At 52.3% G+C, this 24,745-nt stretch overlaps 1 protein-coding gene across 4 annotated transcripts in view; it reads right to left on the reverse strand.

Annotated features, from left to right (window-relative positions):
* Positions 1–24,745, reverse strand: part of LOC147018654 (inhibitor of growth protein 1-like) — a 113,325-nt gene that overhangs the window by 37,562 nt on the left and 51,018 nt on the right. For 2 of the 4 annotated variants that reach the window (XM_085898552.1, XM_085898548.1), the window contains exons 2-3: positions 11,465–11,835; positions 10,964–11,222 (exon numbers count right to left, since the gene is read on the reverse strand). In XM_085898552.1, coding sequence (XP_085754678.1) covers positions 10,964–11,222; positions 11,465–11,752 — 547 coding nt within the window. In that variant the 5' untranslated portion in view covers positions 11,753–11,835. Of the gene's footprint in view, positions 1–10,916; positions 11,223–11,464; positions 11,836–20,230; positions 22,143–24,745 lie in introns of those variants that run through there. The other 2 variants (XM_085898550.1, XM_085898551.1) reach the window with 2 other exon arrangements.

Here is a 24,745-nt window from a genome sequence, read left to right on the forward strand (position 1 = left end):
GAAAAGGAAAGGCAGTGGTGAATCGGCCAGGAGAGAAAACTGAACCTGAGGGTCGAGTCTGCCATCGGCCGAGAAAGAAAAGGTGGAACTGAGAAACGACTGGTGGGAGTCGTGATCTGCTGTGTAGGGGATGGCTGTGTCTGTCTGCGATCTGCTTCGTGAAGGAGGCAGGAGAAACGACTTGAGGCTGCCTGCACGTCGAGTGGGCGATCGACTTTCATGAGAAGGTCCTCGACACGTTTGTTTATCCGCCTGCCGATCTGCCTGCCGGAGCCCAAACACCTCGACTTGGCCTTGTCTGGTGAACAAGCCAGGCCTGTATTTGTATGCTGGACCTTGTGAAAAGCCAGCTGGAGCATACCACCGTGGATCTTTCGCTCTGGTGCAGTTGACCTTGCGGAGTCTGAACGCGCAAGAGTGCGTGCGTGAGGTCTGCGACAAAAGGGCGAGCGCCAATTTGCCAAGCGGCGTGTTCGAGCTGGGGGCTCGAATCCGTGGACATCGGCTCGTTACGAGCGAGATTCATGCTTTTGACACTGCTCTCGTCCATGAAACATCACCAAGTACTCTGTCTTGTCTGCATGCTGTCTGTCTCTCTTGTCTGCATGTTGTTTGAGGCATATTTGGGTAGGGACCCCCTCAAATCCTGTAATCCGTAGTTCCCTAGTTAACAACGGGCTATGGATTAATAAAAAACATTGTCGTGAATATTTTGCTTGTGTTGTGTTCCCCGCTGTTCCCCAATAAATCTGGTTGGTTCGTATGAAGTTGCCGCTGTGGATTAATTCGTGTCGCGTCGAGGAACGATCCGTTCAATTGGGATATAAAACCAAAATGGTTACAGACTGGCAGAAAACGCTCTACATCTGACAAAACCAGTCTGTAACCAGGGTTCTATTTCCCCAACTGGTAAGGTCCAGGATTACGTTGGTATCGCGATTGAAGACGCGTGACCCGAGGCCTGTGCCGAGCCAGCCGGCATTATATATCCCGGAGATGGCCAGAGTGGGTTGAGAAGCCCTCTGTCGCTGAATCCTTAACATTTGGCAGTCAGGAGCGGGATATTTGGACCTGTGGTGCATTTCGCACCCCGATCATTGGTCACGAGAGGCGTGAGAAAAAAAAAAAACGACGCTCGCAAATTTGATTTTATTTTGAGCGGATCGGGTGTAAAACTTGGAAATTATAAAGAAAATGGAGTCGCAAAATGGCAGCGCGGCTCCACCTTGGCGCGACACGAAGCGGGAGTGGGCTAATAATAGCACAACGAGCCACACGGCACGAGGGAAACGCTCCCGCCCACCGGTTCAAACCATGTAGTTATGGAAGGTGAAGCAGGATGACAAAGCGTACATTGACGAGCTTCATGCACGATTGGAGGATACCCTGGAGCAGAGGAGGGGTGATGGAAATTATATCGAGGAATTGCAAATTAAATTGGACGAGGCACGACGGCAGGCAGACGATGTTCAGGAGGATTATGTGCACAGGGAATCACAACAATTGGTCGATGCACAGGAGCGAATTCGGGGGCTGGAAGAGGACTTAGCCAGCACAGTTGAGGAACTACATGGAGAAACGACGAAAGCAGATTGGTTGCGTGGGTTTGTGGTACATGAGTTGAGCGAACTGAACTCTCGGGATAGGAAGAACATGGAGGAAGAATGGGGAAAAAAAAGCTAGAAAAGGAAAAATGTGAACACGATTTGGAACTGAAACAACTGAAGGAAGGGTTTACCCGAAGGTTAGAACATGAGAGGAGCGAACTGAACAAAAGAATAGAGGAGGAGCAAATTAGTAATTCTCGGGATAGGAAGAGCTTGGAGGAAGAATGGAAAACAAAGCTGGAAAAGGAAAAACGAGAATTGGAACTACTGAAGGAAGAGGTAAGATCAGGCAATCAGATAAGGGAGAGCCTGGACCAGGAGATAAAAAGAGGAGAGAAATATCTTGCGCAAGAGAGGGAAGAATTGTTGGAAAAGTCAGCACAGTTTCGGAAATCGCAGTGCAGGGGGAATGAACTGGCGAGTGAAGTAGAAATTAGCAAGGGACACGGTAAGAGAATGGACGAATGGAGAAAGCAAGAATGCAAAAGAGGTGAGGAGATGAGAGAGGAATTATGGAAAAAAAACTTCGGAGTTACAGAAACACCAAAACAAAGAGATGGAATTACAAAACGAGCTGAGGATGTTAAGAGAGGAAAGAAAGAGAACGGAGAATGAAACATTAAGGAACCACACTCTGCAGATCGAACAGTTAGAACCCAAAGCAAGGTTGGAGTATGCGGAGATGAGCAAGAAATTAGGGGAAAAAGCTTCTGAGTTACAGAAACACCAAAACAGAGAGAGGGAATTACAAAACGAACTGAGGTTGTTAAGGGAGGAAAGAAAGAGAACGGAGAATGAAACGTTAAGGAACTACACTGTGCAGATCGAACAGCAAGAAGCCAAAGCAAGATTAAAGAATGAGATGCAATAAAGAGTAGTAAAAGAACAACAAATGAAGCAGGAAAGGGAGGTCAACCAATTGAGGGAAACGATGAGATTGGAGAAGGAAGAACAAGAGAGACAGTGGGATAGAAAACAAAAAGAACATGGATTTGAAATTGAACAACTAAAGGAGAAAGTAAGGTTGGAGTATGAGGAGATAGTGAAAGAACAACGAATGAAACAGGAAAGGGAGATCAACCAATTGAGGGAAAATGTGAGATTGGAGAAGGAAGAACAAGAGAGACAATGGGATAAGAAACAAAAAGAACAAGGAATGAAACAGGAAAAGGAAATCAACAAATTGAAGGAAGCGACGAGATTGGAGAATGAAGAACAAGAGAGACAGTGGGATAGAAAACAATAAGAAAACGAATTTGAAATTAACCAACTAAAGGAGAGAGCAAAGTTGGAGTACACGGAGATGGAAAAACTCCAGAAAGATAACGAACAACTAAAAAAGCTCAGAGAGGAAGAACGACAAATGTAAAGGAAAATGGAGCCAGGAATTAGAACAGCACAATAATATGGGATGTGTGATATCACCACAGGGAGTAATGTTAGTGGTGCGGAATTTGATTGACATCACTCGTCGGATGACACCACAATTAGAGCAAACCCTGGTGAAGGAGACATTGAGGGAGCATATGCGGTTGTTGACGAATGAAACACATTTTGAGCAGGTCCAGCATGTGGAGCTGACAGCTTCAGAGGAGTGTGGCGAACCGATGATGAGCAACCTGCTGGAGAGAAGCGACCGGACAGAGGTGACTCTGGAACAAAGCAGGTACGTGGGTACATGCATACATGGTGCGGACGATGAGCTTAAGGTAGAAATTGAATTTTATGTTAACGAAGAGACTCTGTCCAATGGGGTGCACATATGCATGACCCCTGAATGTGTGTGTGGAGTGCCTGTGAACGAATGCTGTGAGCCCACACTCCAGACTACAGCACCGGTATGTGCTGCCGAGGCCGAAGTGTGTGTGGGTACTCACCTGGCGGTCGAGAATGCAGCCCTGGAGTGCGAGACAGTTGGTCAGTATACAGGAAAGGTTGAAGGTGTGGAATGTCAACACATAACCTTGGAATGTGTGCGGCCTGCTGTGTGTGGGAGTCCAAAGCATGGAATGAGTGGTGACATAGGAAATAGGTTAGAGGTGCAAGGGGAAATAGAAATGCCACCAGGACAGAACTTGAGCCAGGGGACAGAAACCATAATGGACAACTCCGCATGGGTTCTTACAGAGTTGGAGGTGCTGTATCCAGGAGCAGGCTTTAGAAATTGGATTTTAATTTCTCTATCAGCCTCACAGGAACTTTGGAGTGGAGTGCAGATGAGTAGCGGCTGGCACTGGCGTGTGTCACTTGGTCTTCGAACCTTTCTGAGCACACGAGGAGTTTGGCTAGCTGAATGGGGTTTATCTGTTTTCAGGGAGTTATGGAGAAGAGGGGGAGGCCGCTTCACCGATTGGGGTTTACCTGATTTCCGTGAACCCTGGAGAAGAGGGGGAGGCCATTCCACCAATTGGGGTTTACTTGATTTCCGTGAACCCTGGAGAAGAGGGGGAGGCCATTCCCCCGATTGGGGTTTACCTGGTTTCCGTGAACCCTGGAGAAGAGGGGGAGGCCATGCCACCGATTGGGGTTTACCTGATTTCCGTGAACCCTGGAGAAGAGGAGGAGGCTGTTCCACCGATTGGGGTTTACCTGACTTCCGTGAACCCTGGAGAAAAGGAGGGGGTGGACCACAACCCCAATTGAAATGTGACCCCTTTGAGCCGTGGCAGAAAGGCAGCGGGTTCATGTAATGGGTAATGAGGGATTCGTTCCCTCACTCCCCTTCCAATGAGCCAAAGAAGCAGGCCATATTTGGATGTAAGAAATTGATTGAAAATTATGCCGAAAGTGATTGCAAATTGAGAGATGACAGAAGGCATAATTGTGGCACGAATGGATTTGGGTGATTATTGAAAAAAAAAGTAGTGGAGACATAACAGGCAGAGCATTAAACGCACCTGAAGCAAGTGGATGACAAAGAGTGGCTTGTTTGAGGAAGGATTGAAATGCCTAGTTAGAACCATGCAGAAGTTCATGGGGCTGGTGAAGAGATTTTGATGTTTTGTTTAAATTGTTGGAAATAAACGATTGGGGCAGTATGGAGGAGGCCAGCGGACGACGGACGTAGAGACAAATTGATTGGGGGTTTGATGAAAAAGTGTACCAGTTAAATTTGATTACCAAGTGGGATCCGAGGGACTGGTGTGTTTTTGTTTTCACATAAACGTGAAAGGTGTTGGATGGTGTTGTGGGCTGGGTGTGTGGCACTGTGGAATGAATGACTAAAGTGTTTGGGTGAATGGCGTGATTGTGCGAATGAGTAGAGAGAGTGTGAACAACGTACCCTGTCAGTAGGAGTCTTTTAACCAAGTTAGTGTAGGTTAGGGGGACTTAGAGGATTTGACATACATTCTAGGTGCTGTTCCATTGTACAGGCGGACTGCGAGGGGTAGGTGCAGGCCAAGGTATGGGGATACTGGCTGGTAGTGTGACATGGTATTGGAAGTTGGTGAATCGGGAAATAGGGCAGCAGGGCTTTGGGGGTTCCTGGCAGGTGAAGGCTGTCAGAGGTGCCAAGAGAGCACGGTAGGGTTCAGTGCCAGGAGAGCACGGTAGGGTTCAGTGCCAGGAGAGCACGGTAGGGTTTAGTGCCAGGAGAGAACGGTAGGGTTTAGTGCCAGGAGAGCACAGTGTAGGTGCTATGAGAGCACAGTGTGGGTGCTATGAGAGCACAGTGTGGGTGCTATGAGAGCACAGTGTGGGTGCTTTGAGAGCACAGTGTGGGGGCGAGAGAGAGCCACCCCTTAGTTAGGAGCGCCAGAAGCATGCTCAGTTGAACCCCGAGGTCGCTGGGTGTCCTCCACCTCCGATTGGAAGCAGGCAAAGAGGCCTAGTAGTAGTCACACTCCCCAGCCAGCGAGTTATGCCTGGCACCACCAAATGGAAAAAGACAAATAAGGGCCTTGCCCAGGTTTAATAGAATGGAAGTGTGCCAGGTCGGGAAAAATGGGTCATTAGGATCATTCTAGCCATAGCAGGGTTTGTCGCATTGTCTAGAGCTAAAAGTAAGTTGTTAGGTTTGATGGACTCTCCACCGCACCATTCATGTGTGACACCTGGTACGAGTAGTGTTGATGGGAGAATTTGTTAACAAGGGCCAGGCTTGGTTACCCTCTCCAAGTGCCAGAGAGGCCACCAGTATGTCATGAGCACACATCCATGAAGATAACAGTTGAGTAAGAAACACACCATCCTGTCTGTAAAAGGAAAAAAAAAAGAGAAAGGAAGAAAAAAAAAAGAGAGAACTTAACCAAAACAAGACAGGCAAGGAAGGTTAACGGTACACTCCATCTCACCTGGTCTGGGGTCATCACACCCATTTGCGTCCTCAAGAACACCTCCAAACTGCATTTGCTTACCATCGATATCACCGTGCCACCATTGCTGTATCGCCTGCTGTCCAATACAGGGCTTGTTGCCTGCTGCTGCTTGCAAGTAGGCCATATGGGCCGAAGCATTTTTGTGGGCTATTGAGGCCAAAGTGCTGTTGTGGGCCATTGCGGCCGAAGATTTATGCCATTTTGTGGGCCGTTGTGGCCGAAGATTCATGCCATTTTGTGGGCTCAGTGGGCCGCAGAACTCTTTTTGAGATTAGGCCACTGGGCCGACTGAACTCACCTGGTGAGAGACCAATAAGGCCACGAAGTGAGGAAACCCTCAGGGGTGAATGGACAATACTGCCGGGAGGGGGCATGAAGGAGCGAACACGTGAAAGAACTTTGAACCTTTGAATGTCCTGCTGCTATGCCAATATTGGTGTTAAAAGTAAAATTGAATGCCCTCCCGTTCAAATCCATAATTATAATGTTAATAGTGTGCATAGAGTGTGAATTTATTTGTTAGATTGGTGACCCGACACACTGGGATAGGGACATGCCAATCTTACTGTGACACTTTGGTTTTTGGAGTTAAGTGCTTCCCATGTTGTGGGTTCGAGTAAATGGGAGATCTGTGCTGTACGTTAGACAGGGTCATTACCGTGGGCTGCCCCAGATGGAGGCTCAGGAGAAAGGTGGGGGTAGTGTTTTGGAAATGGCCCTTAGTAGGTTACTAAATATAGGATTAGCACAGATCCCCCATTAAATGCATGTTTAGCTCGGCTGTTCGGTAAATGGACGTTACATGTGTGTCGGGATGTGTAGGATGCATGTTTATTGTTCGTACAGTGGTGGTGTGCCGAGGGCTTCTTCTTCCTCCACTCTCCGGACGATAGGCCCCGCCCAGTCGGCTGAGGGGGAGTGGCCTGGAGAGGGAGGTGGAGCTGGGGGAAGGAGTTTGTCGGCTTCGTAAAGGGGGAGGAGCCAGTGGCTCTCAGCGAGCGAACGGAAAAGAAACTGTGGTGAAACTGTGAACGCCGAGGTGGTGCCGATCGGCTGTACACGGGACAGCTGTGTCTGTTTTTCGTGAGGAACGAGCCGAAAGAAAGGCAGGGAAGGCAACAGAGAAACGACGAGTATCGAGTCACGATCTGCTGGATGAGCAGGGGCTTCGAGGCGAGTGAGAAAAGGAAAGGCAGTGGTGAATCGGCCGGGAGAGAAAACTGAACCTGAGGGTCGAGTCTGCCATCGGCCGAGAAAGAAAAGGTGGAACTGAGAAACGACTGGTGGGAGTCGTGATCTGCTGTGTAGGGGACGGCTGTGTCTGTCTGCGATCTGCTTGGTGAAGGAGACAGGAGAAACGACGAGAGGCTGCCTGCACGTCGAGTGGGTGATCGACTTCCATGAGAAGGTCCTCGACACGTTTGTCGATCCGCCTGCCGGCGCCCAAACACCTCGATTTGGCCTTGTCTGGTGAACAGGCCAGGCCTGGATTTGTATGCTGGACCTTGTGAAAAGCCAGCTGGAGCATACCACCATGGATCTTTTGCTCTGGTGCAGTTGACCTCGCGGGGTCTGAACGCGCGAGAGTGCGTGCATAAGGTCTGCGACAAAAGGGCGAGCGCCATTTTGCCACGCGGTGTGTTCGAGCTGGGGGCTCGAATCCGTGGACATCGGCTTGTTACGAGCGACATTCGTGCTTTTGACACTTTCCTCTCGTCCATGATACATCACCAAGTACTCTGTCTTGTCTGCATTCTGTCTGTCTGTCTGTCTGTCTGTCTTGTTTGCATGTTGTTAAAGGCATATCTCGGTAGGGACCCCATCGAAACCTGTAATCCATAGTTCCCTAGTTAAGAACGGGTTATGGATTAATAAAAACATTGTCGTGAATATTTTGCTTGTGTTGTGTTCCCCGATATTCCCCAATAAATCTGGTTGGTTCGTATTAAGTTGCCGCTATGGATTAATTTGTGTCGCGTCGAAGAACGATCCGTTCGATTGGTATATAAAACCAAAATGGTTACAGACTGGCAGAAAACGCTCGGCATCTGACAAAATCAGTCTGTAACCGGGTTTTTGTTTCCCCAACTGGTAAGGTCCAGGATTACGTTGGTATCGCGATTGAAGACGTGTGACCCGAGGCCTGTGCCGAGCCAGCCGGCGTTATAAACTCCGGTGACGGCCAGATTGGGTTGAGAATCCCTCCGTCGCTGAATCCTTAACAATATATATATATATATATATATATATATTCATATATATTCATATATATACGAGTAGTAAAGCCCTGCGTTGCTCGGGCTAGCAATATAGCCCGGCGTTGCCCAGGCTTTCTTGCAAATTTCCTGAATAGCTTTTAGGGTTAGGGTTAGCTGTTTGGGTTAGGGTTAGGGTTAGGGTTAGTGTTAGGGTAGCTAACCCTAACCCTAACCCTAACCCTAACCCAAACAGCTAACCCTAACCCTAACCCAAACCCTAACCCAAACCCTAACAGCTTGGTGTTGCGGAGGTAAACAGCGCCCAGGGCAAAGTGGAAATTTGCGTCCCCCGTAGACCTTAAACTTGAGTGGATTTGAATGGAAAATCCCATAAGGGATATCGATTTATCGATTTTTTTCGAATATCGGAAGTGTTATGGAAAATTTTTTTATTGCCAATGACCTAAGTTGGACCAAAAGCCATAATCGTACCGAATTTGAATGGAATCAGTTGGAGTTTGTGAAAATGCATCAAAACGAATTTTGAGGGGCCTCTTAAGGAAGACAATAATATCATTAGTATATGTGCCAAAACTTGTCTCATTTCATGCAGTAACAAAAAAAAATATATATATATATATATATATATATATACACATACATACATATATACACATACATACATATATACACATATATACACATACATACAGTACATACATGTGTATGTATATAGCCTGCAATTCCCGGTGAGTCCAGAGAGGAACCCGAGACAGTACCTCCATCGTGACGCACTCCCACCACTGCCTGCTCCCACTGCACCGTCGCCAGTGCCCCCACACCACTGTATGCACTCTCTGCACTGCCTGCTCCGCCGTCGCCACTGCCTGCTCTCGCTGCGCCGCCACCACTGCCTGCTCCTGCTGCACCGTTGCCACTGCCTGCTCTCGCTGCGCCGTCGCCACTGGCTGTTCCCGCTGTGCCGTCGCCACTGCCTGCTCCCGCTGCGCCGTCGCCACTGCCTGCTCCCGCTGTGCCGTCGCCACTGGCTGTTCCCGCTGCGCCGTCGCCACTGCCTGCTCCCGCTGCGCCATTGCCACTGCCTGCTCCCGCTGCGCCGTCGCCACTGCCTGCACTCGCTGCACTTTCAACACTTTCTATATCATCAGTAGCCTCACTCCACAACCGAAACAAACTACCGTTATTATCTACAGATTTCTCACATTCTGCTATTTGCTGAAAATTATCAATCCGTACCTTCAACCTCGTAATAACTATCTTCAACTGGGCTATTTCCTCATACTTCCGACAACAGCGAGTACCCTCTGCTTCCCCTCTTCTTGATGTGGCCCACATTGAGCATCTATCACATTTTATGGACTCCTCTTCCTTTCTCATTCGCTCTCTATTTATACCCTTTTTCATCACCATATTCCCAAGGCCTCAAATGACTTAAATGCTGAGCTTAACACGAGGCCTCCCCCTGCTTCTTTTAATAAATGAACACAAATACCTGCTAAAACTGGTATGTAAACAACTACAACCTTTATAAATACAATTCCACAGCACACAAAACACTTTTCTTGTTCTGGCTGAGGAGCTTACACAGATGCGAGCGAACAACCGGAAGTGACGTCTTCACAGTTGTTATCGTTGGATTTTTTTCCCAGGCGAAGGAGGAAAGGTCACGAAGATATTTTGTTTTAATTTTTTAGGAGGAGTGGGAGGAGGGAAGAATTGAGCCAAGGGTTCAGAAGTAACAATAACTGTAACAGAGAAGCAAAAACGAGGCAGAAGATGGAAGGGAAGTCCACTCGACTTTTACAGGTCGGCCCGACTCAACTCGAGAAACGAACTAAATCATTTAACACAGCAGGACACGACTTGGGACAGAAAAGTTGATGAAAAACACGGAGCAAAACAGAAATAAAAACGAAACAGCAAAAGACAAGTTCCATGCAAGAACATGCGCACGTTTGAGCTGTGCACTCAACCAATGAGGATGGCGTATACTGGCTTGTGCTGTGCCCATCAGCATACTCCACCAGTTTTGAATGCTTCCTGCAGAATTGTTTACTCTGCCATGGTAACTCTCTTTTTACCCTGTTTTCACGTGTTTTTGCAAGCATTTTTGACCCGTAATATCTGGAAAAAAGACTTCTGCGAATGATTGTGCTGGTAATGTGGCCAAACAGTTTGGGAAAAACATCAGCATGGATGTACAATGCAGGTGATAAGGTGTGTGAACGTCAGGTTGATATTGGTCGGAGCTTGGGTTTGAGCACATCAACCATTCTCAGTCCACCCTGGGTGCCTTCTTCAAGAAGCCTTCAGTTTCCAAGGAGGATGAGCCCCAGCCTAGCCCATCTTCCCAGGAGTATCTCTGATCAAAGCTCCGGCTAAATGCGAGCTCTTACGCAAGCTCAGATTGAATGCATTGGAGAGCAAGTAACATTTATTTTATGTCATATGTTATAAGAACAGTCACATATTTATCGTTAAAATGATTTTTTTTTATTTATAAAATGCTTTAATACATTTATTATTTGTACAGTATCATTAGTCCTGTTATTGATACCCCAATGAGCACAATGAAGTGCTCATATATCGTTCATTGGTAAGAAATAGCGCTGTCAGGAACGCATCTCCATTGGAACCATGTTATAATGACCTCTTAGAGTGCTGTTTCTTATAGCACTCAAAGGTTGGAACACAACGTTATAAGAGGTCTGAATGTAAAAGAGAAATTAAAAGGATACATACAGGACCACAAGTGGAGTGTTTTCAATCACCTGAGTAATTAAACAGCTCACAAGTATTGCTCCCAAAGAGTGTTCACCTGTGCCACGAGCCTTCTTGCTTTTGCTGGGAGGGCCGCTGCTCTCATCGTCTCTGAGCCGATCGAGGCAGTCGCCGTTTGCTGTTGTCCTTCCATTTTCCAGGCCAGGTCCATCGTCACTCCGGATGCCTCCGCGGCGCGAACGTTTCCCTATGCGTTCGCTCGACGGGCTCTCAGCACGACGAGCCCCTGGTCCTCCAATGCAGCCCACAGACCCAGAACTGGAAATGCTACCACCCTCGCACGAACGCGCATGTGCCTGAGAGCAAAGGGCAGAAAAACATTCACAATCAAACCCACCCCCAAAAAGCTGCATCTTCAAGCAAAATATCATAGGAGTGAAGTTGTGGGCATTTTTCTGTCTATTGTATATTGCAGAGTATCAAAGCTGAAGAGAAGTAAATATGACAACATTTCTTGCAGAAATTCATTTCCCAAGAATAATTTATGGTGTGATGTGGAAAATCAAATCAAAATAGAAAACACAAAAATCATACATACATCCAGCTTGCGGCTGCGAGTCTCGGCGAGCTCCACCAACCCCGTCGTGAGCTTCAGCTTTTCATCAGCCAGTTCCTGGGCTCGAGCGAGCACCATACGGAGATGAGGCAAAGCCTTTCCCTGGCTCCCAAATGTCCCACCAACTTTTGAGCTAGAGCCTCTTGGTGGTGCAAATACTTTTCCTCCTGCAGTTTCCAAACTCTCAGGGTAATCCGTGAGAATTGTGGCCCCGCTAGTTCGAACCCCAGCAAGTGAAGTGGTCGGCATCGTTGCAGGATGCATTTCCATTTGATTCGCCGAGAGGCCAGAAGCATCACCTTCCTTCTCATGGTCCCACCGTGACACAGCCTCCTCCAAGTCATGGAGGGCCCCTTGAAGAACAAACAGCAGATATGATGTTCAGAAAGAAATTAAAACAATCACTTACATGTATTAGGTAAAAACAATCATCGCTCAAAATGAACCGACAAATCTATCAAATAATGAAGGGTTGGTAATAGTCATGGCTCGTCATGAGAAAAAAAGGTGGATCTCGTTTATCTTCTAGATTATGAATGTCAAATTTGCTGCAGAAGGCCTGTGATGTGGCAGCAAAACAGAAGGAACATTTTGACTTGATTTTCCACTGCAAAGTAAGCATCTCCAAAACAACACCCTATATATCTATCTATCTCTATCTCTATCTCTATCTCTATCTCTATCTCTATCTCTATCTCTATCTCTATCTCTATCTCTATCTCTATCTCTAATTTCTATCTCTATCTCTCTCTCTCTCTCTCTCTCTCTCACTATGTGCATATCTCTCTCTCTCTCTCTCTCTCTCTCTCTCTCTCTCTCTCTCTCTCTCTCTCTCTCTCTCTCTCTCTCTCTCTCTCTCTCTCTCTCTCTCTCTCTCTCTCTCTCTCTCTCAATTTGCCTTCTCTTCCCTTCCACTCTCCATATTTCCCACTCTCACTCTTAATGGACCCCCACCTTCACCTCCCACTCCACCCACTCTCTTTGTCTCTCTGCACCTTCCCCCACACATTTCTCTCTGGGAACATCCAACCTTCTCGAGTTGTACCTTCCTCAATACCCCCATCTTTCTGTACTTCCTCCCCATCTCTGCACGTCCCCCTACTCTCTGAGTGCCTCTTCTCTTTCTCTCTCTCTCTGCTTCCCCCCACTCTCTCTTTCTTTACTCTCAGCCTCTCTACTTTCGTGCCCCTGCCTTCCACCCCCTCTGCCCCACTCTCTCCACGTGTGTGTGTGTGTGTGTGTGTGTGTGTGTGTGTGTGTGTGTGTGTGTGTGTGTGTGTGTGTGTATATATATGTGTGCTCATCTCTCTCCATACTCTCTCTCTCTCTCTCTGACCCTCACCCAAAATTCCTCTCACCCTCTGTACCACACCACCACTCCACCTCTGTTCCTCACCACCATTTCACCTCACTCCCCCTCCTTTCGACCTCACCTCCCCCTTCCTTCCCCTCCACCCTCCATCTGCCCTACTCGCCCCCCCTCTCTCTGTTGCTCCCCTTTGTCTCTCTTTCCAGCGCAACTGCCCTCTCTCTTTGCCTCAGCTCCGCCACCCTCAACCATTTCCTCCGCACCGCCACCCTCAACCATTTCCTCCGCACCGCCACCCTCAACCATTTCCCCCGGACCGCCACCCTCTCTCTTCGCCTCCGCACCGCCACCCTCTCCCTTCACCTCCACACCACCGCCTTCCCCCTTCGCCTCCACCTCCCTTCGCCTCCGCACCGCCAACCTCTCCCTTCGCCTCTGCACCGCCGCCCTCTCTCTCTCTCTTCGCCTCCGCACCGCCGCCCTCTTCCTTCGCCTCCACACCGCTGCCCTCTCCCTTCGCCGCTGCACTGCCGCCCTCTCCATTTTCCTCCGCACCGCCGCCCTCTCTCTCCGCCTGCGCACCACCGCCCTCTCTCTCCGCCTCCGCACCACCGCCCTCTCTCTCCGCCTCCACACAGCCGCCCTCTCTCTCCGCCTCCGCACCACCGCCGTCTCTCTCCGCCTCCGCACCACCGCCCTCTCTCTCCGCCTCCGCACAGCCGCCCTCTCTCAGCCCCCTCCGCACTGCCGCCCTCTCTCTCCACCTCCGCACCGACGCCGACTCTCTTCACATCCACACCGACGCCCTCTCTCACCGCACTGACACCCTCTCTCTCCGCCTCCACACCGACGCCCTCTCTCGCCGCACTGACACCCTCTCTCTGCCTCCGCACCAACACCCTCTCTCTCCGCCTACGCACTGACACCCTCTCTCTCCCCCTCCGCACCGACGCCCTCTCTCTCCGCCTCCGCACCGACGCCCTCTCTCTCCGCCTCCGCACTGACGCCCTCTCTCTCCGCCTCCACACCGACGCCCTCTCCCTTCGCCTCTGCACCGCCGCCCTCTCCCTTCACCTCCGTACTGCCGCCCTCTCCCTTCGCCTCGCACCGATGCCCTCTCTCTCCACCTCCGCACCGACGTCCTCTCCCTTCGCCTCTGTACCGCTGCCCTCTCCCTTCACCGCCGCCCTCTCCCTTCGCCTCCACACCGCCGCCCTCTCTCCCTCCCTCAACTCCCCTCTCGCTCACCTCTCTCTCTCTCTCTCTCTCTCTCTCTCTCTCTCTCTCTCTCTCTCTCTCTCTCTCTCTCTCTCTCTCTCTCTCTCTCTCTTTCGCCCACCTCTCTCTCTCTCGCCCACCCCTCTCTCTCTCTCTCTCGCCCACCCCTCCCTCTCTCTCTCGCCCACCCCTCCCTCTCTCTCGCCCACCCCTCCCTCTCTCTCGCCCACCCCTCCCTCTCTCTCTCTCGCCCACCCCTCCCTCTCTCTCGCCCACCCCTCCCTCTCTCTCGCCCACCCTCCCTCTCTCTCGCCCACCCCTCCTTCTCTCTCGCCCATCCCTCCCTCTCTCTCTCTCTCGCCCACCCCTCTCTCTCTCTCTCTCGCCCACCCCTCCCTCTCTCTCTCTCTCGCCCACCCCTCCCTCTCTCTCGCCCACCCCTCCCTCTCTCTCTCGCCCACCCCTCCCTCTCTCTCGCCCACCCTTACCTCTCTCTCTCGCCCACCCTCCCTCTCTCTCTCGCCCACCCCTCCCTCTCTCTCTCCCTCTCTCGCCCACCCCTCCCTCTATCGCCCACCTCTCCCTCTCTCGCCCACCTCTCCCTCTCTCGCCCACCTCTCTCTCTCTCTCTCTCTCTCTCTCTCTCTCTCTCTCTCTCTCTCTCTCTCTCTCTCTCTCTCTCTCTCTCTCTCTCTCTCTCTCTCTCTCTCTCTCTCTCTCGCCCTCTCTCTCTCTCTCTCTCTCTCTCTCTCTCTCTCTCTCTCTCTCTCTCTCTCTCTCTCTCTCTCTCTCTCTCTCTCTCTCTCTCTCTCTTTCTTTCTCTCTCTCTCTCGCCCACCTCTCTCTCTCACTCTCTCTCGCCCACCTCTCTCTCTCTCACCCACCCCTCTCTCTCTCGCCCACCTCTCTCTCTCACCCACCCCTCTCTCTCTCTCTCTCTCTCTCTCTCTCTCTCGCCCACCTTTCTCTCGTCTCCCTCCCACCCCCCCTCCCCGCTGGTCATTTTGCATATTGCAATGTGCTGTAATGGCGGCTGCCCGCTTCATGTTGTGAGCGCTCTGTCACATACGAGAACACAATGGAGTGAAATTGGGGAAAGGAAGAAAACTGAATAATTTTCTTGTCATTGTTGAGACAAAAGAGAGAAAAAGAGAAAAAGAGAGAAAGAGAGAAAGAGAGAAAGAGAGAAAGAGAGAAAGAGAGAAAGAGAGAAAGAGAGGGGGAAGAGAGGGGAAGAGAGGGGAAGAGAGGGGAGAGAGGAGAGAGAGGAGAGAGAGGAGAGAGAGGAGAGAGAGGAGAGAGAGGAGAGAGGAGAGAGAGGAGAGAGAGGAGAGAGAGGAGAGAGAGGAGAGAGAGGAGAGAGAGGAGAGAGAGGAGAGAGAGAAGAGAGAGAAGAGAGAGAAGAGAGAGAAGAGAGAGAAGAGAGAGAAGAGAGAGAAGAGAGAGAAGAGAGAGAAAGAAAGAGAGAGAGAAAGAGAGAAAGAGAGAAAGAGAGAAAGAGAGAAAGAGAGAAAGAGAGAGAGAGAGAGAGAGAGAGAGAGAGAGATAAGTTTTGTGTGCTTGGTCTAAAGAACTTGTGTTTTTAGCCTTGTACTCTGCTTTCCGTGTGTTTCAACATCGTTGGTTATCGGCATTATCATTCCTATTTATTTTTATTTTTGCCTTCGCCTGCAGGCTTTGTTCGGACAGGTTTTTTTTGTTGGTTTATTAAATCGTTTCCTTGGTTTCGTTTAGTTTTAGCTGTGGCAAACGTTCTTTTGCAGAATTGCAGGCATGAGTCATTAACTTGCAAGCATGGACTCATTGCCTGCCCACCCGATGGAATCATCGTCGAGGACGTGGTAACAACTCTAGGGGAGCTTGTCGGCGTAGATAATATCCTGGCCGCCTCGAAGATGAACCACAGAATCATGGTTTTTGTATCGGAGGAACACCTCATTAATGAGGTCTGTTCTTACCACAGGACATTTATATCAGTGTCAGTCCAATCCAATGGACAACCTGGAGGTTCGAATCATCTTGTCCAATTTACCACTTTCATAAAAAGCGAGCAGATTGTCTTTGCTCTTCGTAGTTTCGGCACTATCGTGTCGTGGATATCCATGATTCTACTGCGGCTTCGAACAGATTTATCTTTATCCCCTCTCGTGTTCAGTTGTCTTACCCTTCCTCCCGCCCTTGGTTTACTGAAGCTTGTGGCGAGGCAGTTGTCCTGAAACAACTTGCCTTTGCCTCATGGAAAGCAAACCCAACTGAGGGCAATCTCAGTTCTTTCCACAAAGCTCGGAACAAGTGTGTATCTACCCTCAGGAGAGCCAGAAAACAACATCTTTCTCATCTCAAGTCTGAACTCTCATACCTCTCTCCCTCCTCAAAATCCTGGTGGCGTTTAATCAAATCTGTTTCTGGTGTATGTTCCCCCTCCATCCCCTCCCTTACCTCAAATGGCCGCACTGCTGATTCCACACGTGATAAAGCTGAATGTCTAAACTCGGTGTTTGCAGCTAAATCTTGTGTCCTAAACCCATCACTATCTCTACCCACTTTACCCAGTCGCACCCAACTGTCCCTGGACTCTGTATCCTTTTCTCCTGACAAGGTGGAGAGCTTGCTTTCAAACCTCGAGTCAGATTCTGCAACCGGTCCAGACGGCATCAGCCCACGTGTCCTCAAAGCCTGCTCTTCTGCTCTTGCTCACCCTCTCTCTGTTCTATTCACCCTCTCATTTGCCGAGGGTCATCTGCCATCTGCTTGGAAATCTGCTAACATCACTGCCCTGCATAAAAAAGGTGCAAAAACAGATCCCTATAACTACAGACCAATCAGCCTTCTCCCAATCATCAGCAAGGTGATGGAATCCATCATCGCCTCAGATATGAAATCCTTCCTCTTCTCCAATGGCTTGATTTCCAATCATCAATTTGGTTTCAGACCAGGTCACTCAACCCTGGATATGCTGCTTCTGCTCTCCCATCAATGGATGGAGGTCCTCAATGCCAGACAGGAAATCCGAGCCGTATCCCTGGACATATCACGTGCTTTTGACACAGTCTGGCACCCTGCACTACTCACCAAACTCTCTTCCCATGGTATTCAAGGCCATCTCCACTCATGGCTCGCAGACTTCCTCTCCTGTCGCAGTCAACGTGTGGCCCTAAATGGAGTTCTTTCATCCCCTCTTCCTGTGCAGGCTGGAGTTCCTCAAGGTAGCGTTCTGGGCCCTGTTCTTTTTCTGGTTTTCATCAATGATCTCTCGGACTCTCTGGAAAATCCTCTATTTCTCTTTGCCGACGACTCCACCCTCTGCCGTACCATCTGTCATCCCTCAGACCGGCAAGCAGCAGCTTCTTCACTCACTGCAGATCTGGATAAAATCACAAACTGGTCCAACACGTGGAACATGTCTTTCAATCCAGACAAATCTCACACTCTCACTATGTCTCTTCGAAAGGACCGTTTACAAAACCCCCCATCCACTTTCTCAACAATCCTCTGGAAGAAGTCTTTTCTTTCAAGCTTCTAGGTCTCACTATCTGCCATGACCTTTCCTGGGAAAGTCACATTTCCAACCTCGCCTCAAAAGCCAGTCGCCGACTGGGAATCCTCCGTCGTGCTAAGTCCTTCCTCGGCCCTCTTGAGCTCCTGACCACTTACAAAGCTTTTGTCCGTAGCCTGATGGAGTACTGCTCTCCCCTCTGGGCTGGTGCTCCTGCCTTCCCACCTTTCTCGGCTTCACGCTGTCGAAACCAGGGCATTTAAGATTATCGGCATCTCCCGGAATGAAGCTGAGTGTTTGGGCCTCTCACTCAATCACCGCAGGTTGATCGGTGGTCTTTCTGTCTTCTACCGACTCCTCTCCAGCCTTGCCCCCCTGCTCTCTCTGCGATTTGTCTCCACCACATTTCCACAGGGCGCTCAAGGTCCGCCAACAACCCCTTCTGGTAAAACTACCAAAATCACGAATCACTGCTCATCTTCACTCTTTCATTCCTCTTTTTCCCGCTTTTGGAATAAACTTCCTCACTCTATTCTTTCCCATTCTTCCCTCCAGGCTTTCAAAACAGCTGTTCACCACCACCTCTTATCTTCCCCCATCCAAATCCTCGATCTTTTCTACCCCCGATAATCCACCCAAGCCCACTTCCTTCATTTCTCCTACTTTCCTTCCTGAAAGTCCCTGTAATGTCCATCTTCTCTTCGCCATGTTCCCCGTCCCATCCCCATCCCTCTCCCTTCCACAGTTCACCTAATGTGTCTGTTCCCCACTGTTTTGTCCCTTCCACTCCCGCCCCTCTTGTCTCATGCCTCCTTGCTGTGAGTTGTGTGTTAGCTCTCATACGAGCCTCGACCAAGGTATACAAAAATAAAAAATAAAAAAAAAATAAAAAAAAGATGCCTCACTCTGACACACCATGACCTTCCGGCGCCATTGTTACATCATTCTTAAAATAATGCTCAGATGCTCAACGCGACCATAACACTTTTGGTTGATGGACACAATCTTTGACAGTAATAAATGGCAGTGTGTGTGTGTGTGTGTGTGTGTGTGTGTGTGTGTGTGTGTGTGTGTGTGTGTGTGTGTGTGTGTGTGTGTGTGTGTGTGTGTGTGTGTGTGTGTGTGTGTGTGTGTGTGTGTACTCCATAACTCAAACCACAAAACCCAGCAGCCTCAAACTTTGCATGCATACTCGGGGAACTCCAAGGAAGTGCATGAGTGAAAATTGGGTGTTTGAGTTAATTAAAATACCCCTTTAAGATAACTAACCGCCTTATTTAATTATATCCTTCATCAGGCGCATCCTCGGCCACCTCGCTCTTTGGGTTCTCAAGGCGACTCCTGGGTAACCTCACTGGGATCTGAAGCCACCATGTTTTTTGACCTGCTCATTGCTCAACCATGCCCTGACTTGGAACAGGCCGCATTGATTTCTTTACGATAGTTTCTATTTCACTTTCCTCACTCATATTATCTCATGCCTGTTCATCATAGCTACAAAATCACAGTATACATCGCCTTTGTAAGTGCTATAGTTTTCAAATTATGAGCTTGGAGCGATGTCATGCATTATATGATACGATTTTTCACGATATACTCTCATGGACAAATTAAAGTGCATCATCGAAATATTATTTAGGTTTTGGGGATCGGATATCGTCAAGACTAAACAAGTGTCAAAATCTGGAATGAAATCTGATAATTTAAAGAATTAACGAGTCTCATTGCTTTGGCGATGACACTTGCAGATCAAGTGTGTATTAACTTTATCAACACTCCAAATATAGCAAACGAGAACAGAGAGAGAGAGTTTCTAAAACAACAGAGAGAGAGAGCCCTTCACGTTCATTACGCCGTGCAACAAACCTCTCGTCACTCGTTCAAAGCTCCACCCCTTTAGGTCTCACCTCTGTTAGAAGGAAAACACACTGGTTATGTTTGACGAGCGAACGGATGCTATCCGGTCTCTGGAAGGAAAGGACCGTGACAAAACTCAGCCGATATCCCGATTTACTTTAAGCAAGCAAGGCTCTGTTCTCTCCTTCTCCACATATACACAAGAAAATGTGACATTTCCAAAGCATTAAACATCTTTTTGTACTGTTTGGAGAATTATATCAAGTGAACAAAAAATTTGGGAATGTGCCAAAATTAACCAGCTTCATTGAGCTTTATCATTTAATGCATTCACTACTAGACTTTGTGGGGTGTCTCCCAGAGGGGCTACTTATCCATAGCATCTGCCAGATCTGTCACTATATTTTCGGAGGATTTGCGAGGTGTTTTACTGGGAATCAAAGCAAATCTGGTGAAAAACGGGTGTTTTAAAATAAAGTTATAACGTTTGCGTGGACAGCGAACGATGTACCATGCAACGCATGCACAGACGAGCGGGCAACGTTCCGGATTATATGCAATGTTTATTTCATGGGCGATTAAACTTTGCGATGTCTGCAGGGTTGTTCTACATTAAACAGCAACTATTTTGTGCATAAAGTCATTACTTGAACGAATTCATTATATTCTATTAAATGCTGCGTACACGGTGAAGACCGGTTATTTAAAGTTAAAGGGATCCTATGTGGAATGCAGCGACAGCCTGGCTAGCCATTTCTTATCAACCGTTTAATTGAAGTGCTTGTTTGAGGTTTGAAGCCACTTGCCGAGAGCCCTATATTCGATAGCAGTACCACGCTACGTCATTCTGAGCGAATCGTTCACTCACTGTGGATACTTTTGCCAAGCCACGCCATCCAGAGCGAGTGGTCCGTGCTCCGTCATCCAGAGCGAGTGGTCCGTGCTCCGTCATCCAGAGCGAGTGGTCCGTGATCCGTCATCCAGAGCTTGTGGTCCGTGCTCCGTCATCCAGAGCGAGTGGTCTGTGCTCCGTCATCCAGAGCGAGTGGTCCGTGCTCCGTCATCCAGAGCGAGTGGTCCGTGCTCCGTCATCCTGAGCAAGTGGCTCATGCCCCATCATCCAGAGTGAGTGACCCGTCATCCTGAGTGAGTGGCTCGTCGTGCCCCGTCATCCTGAGCGGGTGGCTGTCATGCCCCATCATCCAGAGCGAGTCGCTCGTAGTGCCACATCATCCTGAGTGAGTGGCTCATCGTGCCCCGTCATCCAGAGCAAGTGGCCCATGCCCTGTCACCTTGAGCGAGTCACTCGTCGTGCCCCGTCATCCTGAGCGAGTTGCTCGTCGTGCCCCGACATCCTGAGCGAGTCGCTCGTCGTGCCCCGTCGTCCTGAGCGAGTGGCATGTGCCCTGTCGACCTGAGCGAGTGACTCGTGTCCCATCGTCCTGAGCGAGTGGCCCGTACCCCATCATTCCAGAAAGAGTGGCCCATGCCCTGTCATCCTGAGCGAGTGGCCCATGCCCCGTCATTCCAGAGCGAGTGGTCCGTACCTGTCATCCAGAGTGAGTGGTCTGTGCTCCGTCATCCAGAGCGAGTGGTCGTGCTCAGTCATCTAGAGCGAGTGGTCATGCTCAGTCATCCACAGTGAGTGGTCCGTGCTCTGTCATCCAGAGGGAGTGGTCCGTGCTCTGTCATCCAGTGTGAGTGGCTCGTTGTGCCCCATCATCCTGAGCGAGTGGCTCGACATGCCCCGTCATCCTGAGCGAGTGGCTCGTCGTGCCCCGTCATCCTGAGCGAGTGGTCCGTGCGCTGTCATCCAGAGCGAGTGGTCCGTGCTCCGTCATCCAGAGCGAGTGGTCGTGCTCAGTCATCTAGAGCGAGTGGTCATGCTCAGTCATCCACAGCGAGTAGTCCATGCTCTGTCATCCAGAGGGAGTGGTCCGTGCTCTGTCATCCAGAGCGAGTGGCTCGTTGTGCCCCATCATCCTGAGCGAGTGGCTCGACATGCCCCGTCATCCTGAGCGAGTGGCTCGTCGTGCCCCGTCATCCTGAGCGAGTGGCCTGTGCCCCGTCATCCTGAGTGAGTGGCCCGTGCCCCGTCATCCTGAGTGAGTGGCCCGTGCCCCGTCATCCTAAGTGAGTGGCCTGTGCCCTGTCATCTTGAGCAAGTGGTCCGTACCTCATCATCCTGAGCGAGTGGCCCGTTCCCCATCCTGAGCGAGTGGCCTGCGCCCCGTCATCTTGAACGAGGGGCCCGTGACCCATCATCCTGAGCGAGTGGCCCGTGACCCGTCATCCTGAGCGAGTGGCCCGTGACCCGTCATCCTGAGCGAGTTGTGAAGTAACACCCGATTTTTCAGGCGTTTAGCATATTAACGTGTTTTCTAAATTATCGAGCCAAATTCCTTTTTCCCACCAATCACACAGCTATTTATAACGATGAAGGTTTGTGAACATATCCCTGAAATGTCTATATAAATGCGACGTTATTTTTCGGTGAAAGACACTCAAGGTTTTTGGGTTGTTTTTAGTATGTACTGCAGCCGGTAATAACACTGACTCTCACCTGCCGATTCCCCCAAAAAGTGCCGATATTGGCCAAGCACACGTGTGTGTGTGTGTGTGTGTGTGTGTGTGTGTGTGTGTGTGTGTGTGTGTGTGTGTGTGTGTGTGTGTGTGTGTGTGTGTGTGTGTGTTTTGTTCATAAAGAATCACATATTCTCTCCCACACTGGCAGCACCCGACTCCCACACCGACCTCTCTCACTCTCCCCTCCCCTCTCTGTCTCTGGACATATCCGGATGCTGGATATGTCGGGGCAGCGCTCGTCTCCCGGACGCGTCGGGGCGGCGCTCGTCTCCCAGGCGCGTCGGGGCGGCGCTCGTCTCCCGGGCGCGTCGGGGCGGCGCTCGTCTCCTGGGCACGTCGGGGCAGCGCTCGTCTCCCGGACGCGTCGGGGCGGCGCTCGTCTCCCGGGCGCGTCGGGGTGGCGCTCGTCTCCCGGGCGCGTCGGGGCGGCGCTCGTGTCCCGGGCGCGTCGCTCGTCTCCCGGACGCGTCGGGGCGGCGCTCGTCTCCCGGGCGCGTCGGGGTGGCGCTCGTCTCCCGGGCGCGTCGGGGCGGCGCTCGTGTCCCGGACGCGTCGGGGCGGCGCTCGTCTCCCGGGCGCGTCGGGGCGGCGCTCGACTCCCGGGCGCGTCGGGGCGGCGCTCGTCTCCCGGACGCGTCGGGGCGGCGCTCGTCTCCCGGGCGCGTCGGGGTGGCGCTCGTCTCCCGGGCGCGTCGGGGCGGCGCTCGTCTCCCGGGCGCGTCGGGGCGGCGCTCGTCTCCCGGGCGCGTCGGGGCGGCGCTCGACTCCCGGGCGCGTCGGGGCGGCGCTCGTGTCCCGGGCGCGTCGGGGCGGCGCTCGTCTCCCGGGCGCGTCGGGGCGGCGCTCGTCTCCCGGGCGCGTCGGGGCGGCGCTAGTCTCCCGGGCGCGTCGGGGCGGCGCTCGTCTCCCGGGCGCGTCGGGGCGGCGCTCGTCTCCCGGGCGCGTCGGGGCGGCGCTCGACTCCCGGGCGCGTCCGGGCGGCGCTCGTCTCCCGGACGCGTCGGGGCGGCGCTCGTCTCCCGGACGCGTCGGGGCGGCGCTCGTCTCGCGGACGCGTCGGGGCGGCGCTCGTCTCCCGGGCGCGTCGGGGCGGCGCTCGTCTCCCGGGCGCGTCGGGGCGGCGCTCGTCTCCCGGGCGCGTCGGGGCGGCGCTCGTCTCCCGGGCGCGTCGGGGCGGCGCTCGTCTCCCGGGCGCGTCGGGGCGGCACTAGTCTCCCGGGCGCGTCGGGGCGGCGCTCGACTCCCGGGCGCGTCGGGGCGGCACTCGTCTCCCGGGCGCGTCGGGGTGGCGCTCGTCTCCCGGGCGCGTCGGGGCGGCGCTCGTGTCCCAGGCGCGTCGGGGCGGCGCTCGTCTCCCGGGCGCGTCGGGGCGGCGCTCGTCTCCCGGGCGCGTCGGGCGGCGCTAGTCTCCCGGGCGCGTCGGGGCGGCGCTCGTCTCGCGGACGCGTCGGGGCGGCGCTCGTCTCCCGGGCGCGTCGGGGCGGCGCTCGTCTCGCGGACGCGTCGGGGCGGCGCTCGTCTCCCGGGCGCGTCGGGGCGGCGCTCGACTCCCCGGCGCGTCCGGGCGGCGCTCGTCTCCCGGACGCGTCGGGGCGGCGCTCGTCTCCCGGACGCGTCGGGGCGGCGCTCGTCTCCCGGACGCGTCGGGGCGGCGCTCGTCTCGCGGACGCGTCGGGGCGGCGCTAGTCTCCCGGGCGCGTCGGGGCGGCGCTAGTCTCCCGGGCGCGTCGGGGCGGCGCTCGTCTCCCGGGCGCGTCGGGGCGGCGCTCGACTCCCGGGCGCGTCGGGGCGGCGCTCGTCTCCCGGGCGCGTCGGGGCGGCGCTCGTCTCCCGGGCGCGTCGGGGTGGCGCTCGTCTCCCGGGCGCGTCGGGGCGGCGCTCGTCTCCCGGGCGCGTCGGGGCGGCGCTCGACTCCCGGGCGCGTCGGGCGGCGCTCGTGTCCCGGGCGCGTCGGGGCGGCGCTCGTCTCCCGGGCGCGTTGGGGCGGCGCTCGTCTCCCGGGCGCGTCGGGGCGGCGCTCGTCTCCCGGACGCGTCTGGGCGGTGTTCGTTTATCTCTTCACGGCTTGGCTCCGGATTCATCTGGCGGGTTTTGTCTCTGGACGTGTTTATAGGATGACCGGAAGAAAATGGATTTCAGACATTATTTTGTTTCCATCGACACTCTTATTCTCCCCACTGCACGTCTGCCTTCCCTTCCTCTCACCGCTCCTCATTCTCCCTCCTCGCTACCCCACCCCTCCTTACTCTTCCTCCCTCCTCTCTCTCTCTCTCTCTCTCCCACCCACCTCTCTCTCCCACCTCTCGCTCTCTCTCTCTCTCTCTCCCACCCATATCTATCTATCTATCTCTATCTCTATCTCTATCTCTATCTCTATCTCTATCTCTATCTCTATCTCTATCTCTATCTCTATCTCTATCTCTCTCTCTCTCTCTCTCTCTCTCTCTCTCTCTCTCTCTCTCTCTCTCTCTCTCTCTCTCTCTCTCCCACCCTTCTCTCTCTCTCTCCCACCCCTCTCCCTCTCTCTCTCCCACCCCTCTCCCTCTCCCACCCTCTTCCTCTCTCTCTCTCACCCACTCCTCTCCCTCTCTCACCCACCCCTCTCCCTCTCTCACCCACCCCTCTCCCTCTCCCACCCTCTTCCTCTCCCTCTCTCACCCACCCCTCTCCCTCTCTCACCCACCCCTCTCCCTCTCTCTCCCACCCCTCTCCATCTCTCTCCCACCCCTCTCCCGAATTCACCCCTCTCCCTCTCTCTCTCTACCTCTCTCTCTCTCTCCCACCTCTCTTGCTCCCA

Source organism: Eptatretus burgeri, chromosome 10 (genome assembly GCF_056783735.1).
Source record: "Eptatretus burgeri isolate ZD-2024b chromosome 10, Ebu_testis_v1, whole genome shotgun sequence".
Classification (NCBI taxonomy): Eukaryota; Metazoa; Chordata; class Myxini; order Myxiniformes; family Myxinidae; genus Eptatretus; species Eptatretus burgeri.